Below are 2,201 nucleotides of genomic sequence, written 5' to 3' on the forward strand. Positions count from 1 at the left end.
GTTTCGTGATAATAAAATGAAGGAAAGAAGAGGATTATAAATCTCTTTGGGTCCTCATTTGAAAAGAAAGATAGGGTGTAAGTGAGATATAAATAAATAAAAAATCCAGTGCGCCACCTCAAGCAAGCCTGGAGAGGTGGCATACAACCTTTCTTTTCTTTTTTGAAATTTATTTTCATTTTTCACTATAACAAAAGTTCATATCATATCACTTTCACTTTCGGTTACAACTTATAATATCCATTACGTCTTTCACATTTAACAACTTTTATATCATACTAGCAAAAATTCAGTTTTGATTTATCTTTTTCATCTTCAGCCAGTCATAAAATAATTTCCATCTGTCCCAAAAAAGTTCCTCTGGTTTATTTTGTAGTGTTGTATTTAGCTTATCCATTTCAGCTATCCCCATCACCATATTTTTAAGTTCTATTATAGATGGTATTCTTTTCGATTTCCAACGTCTTGCTATCAGGATTCTGGCTGCCGTTAGGATATATACAATTATCTGTGTATGTGCTTTAATGTCTTCCGGTAACATATTTAGTAGCCAAATTTCTGGTTCTAGGGGGATATTTATTTTTGTAACGTCCAGGAGGATTTTTGCAATTTTTCTCCAAAATTTCTGGATTTTGTCACATCTCCACCATATGTGGAGGTATGATCCTACGTTCTTCCCACACCTCCAACAGATGTTGGGTGCTTTGGGAAGAATTTGACAGGTGGCATACAATTTTTCAAAATACGTACATAAAACTAAAGACTTGTTCAAAAGTTTATTCATATAAAGATGCTTTATTCATATTCAAATATATGCAGATTTAATTGTGCCTCAGTGGTACAGCATCTGCCTAGCAAGCAAACGGTCCCAGGTTCAGTCTCTGGCAACTGCTGTTAAAAGAATAAGGTAGTTAGTAGTCCGAAAGACCTCTGCCTGAGACCCTGGAGAGCCGCTGCCAGTCCGTGTGAATAATACCGATTTTGATGGACTGATGGGCTGATTCAGTATAAGGCAGCTTCATGTATACGTACATAAAACTAAAGACTTGTTCAAAAGTTTATTCATATAAAGATGCTTTATTCATATTCAAATATATGCAGATTTAATTGTGCCTCAGTGGTACAGCATCTGCCTAGCAAGCAAACGGTCCCAGGTTCAGTCTCTGGCAACTGCTGTTAAAAGAATAAGGTAGTTAGTAGTCCGAAAGACCTCTGCCTGAGACCCTGGAGAGCCGCTGCCAGTCCGTGTGAATGATACCAATTTTGATGGACTGATGGGTTGATTCAGTATACGGCAGCTATATGTGTTCGTATCAACTAAGGTTTTTTTAGTCGAGTTATGGCCCAGTTTAGATAGATTAAAAAAAATTGTCTACTGCTTATTGAAATACAGTGTCTATTTGGGGGGAAGTATTTTTGCATTGTGTGTGAGTGTGTGTGTATGTGCATGTGTGTATGTGTGTGTGTGTGTGTGCTCGTGCCTGGAAGTCTTGACAACCTCTGGCCTCTGCCACTAGGGCATTGTGGACGTTCAGAGAAGTGGCTTGATAACCTGCCTCTGCCTTCGCGCTGGTATTCTTTGGAGTTCTCCATCCAAATACTTGCCAGGGTCAGCCCTGCTTGGCTTCCAAGATCTGATGAGATCGTGCTTGCCTGGGCTGTCTGGGTCAGGGTGAAATGCAGTGTCTATTGCTTACAGAGAGCAGCGTTCAAAAACAAAACTGATGCACATCGAGGTCTAAGGGAGAAGGGGAAAAAAAGAATGATCAGCTGCTTCTATCAGACGCCTGTTTTTCAGAGGCATCTGTCCTTTAGCTGCATGACAGCCGTATGACTTCAGGTCCTTTTCACTTCAGTTCTGCAGGGGCATGCTCCATCTTTCATTGCATACAATGCTAGCCACCATCAAAGAAAGGATCTTGACCTAGGGGGAGGAAGAATATGGCAGTTATTCCATAGGTCCAGTGCTCCTGTGACTTATTGTAGATATTGCCGGATACAGTGATGGCTTCACTACAATCCTCGTGGCAGCGTTGAAGCACCTGGGGTCATTCTAGGCTGCAGGAATTTTAGAGGTCATGAAGGGATGCATGTTCTTCATTATAAAATATGCTTTTGACTGTGCTGATATTGGATGACACACAGAGGTCATTTCGGGGGGGAACGCGGGGGATCGCAGTTCCCCCGGGTTAGGTACGGGG

At 41.0% G+C, this 2,201-nt stretch overlaps 1 protein-coding gene across 1 annotated transcript in view; it reads right to left on the reverse strand.

Moving 5' to 3' along the window:
- Positions 1-1,599: 1,599 nt before the first annotated feature.
- LOC107109593 (IgGFc-binding protein-like) overlaps positions 1,600-2,201 on the reverse strand; it is a 3,527-nt gene continuing 2,925 nt past the window's right edge. The window contains exon 3 of the mRNA XM_015410258.1: positions 1,600-1,924. Coding sequence (XP_015265744.1) covers position 1,924 — 1 coding nt within the window. The 3' untranslated portion in view covers positions 1,600-1,923. The remainder of the gene's footprint in view (positions 1,925-2,201) is intronic.

The sequence above is a fragment of the Gekko japonicus genome, unplaced genomic scaffold (genome assembly GCF_001447785.1).
Source record: "Gekko japonicus isolate JY-2015 unplaced genomic scaffold, Gekko_japonicus_V1.1 scaffold1267, whole genome shotgun sequence".
NCBI classification, from domain to species: domain Eukaryota; kingdom Metazoa; phylum Chordata; class Lepidosauria; order Squamata; family Gekkonidae; genus Gekko; species Gekko japonicus.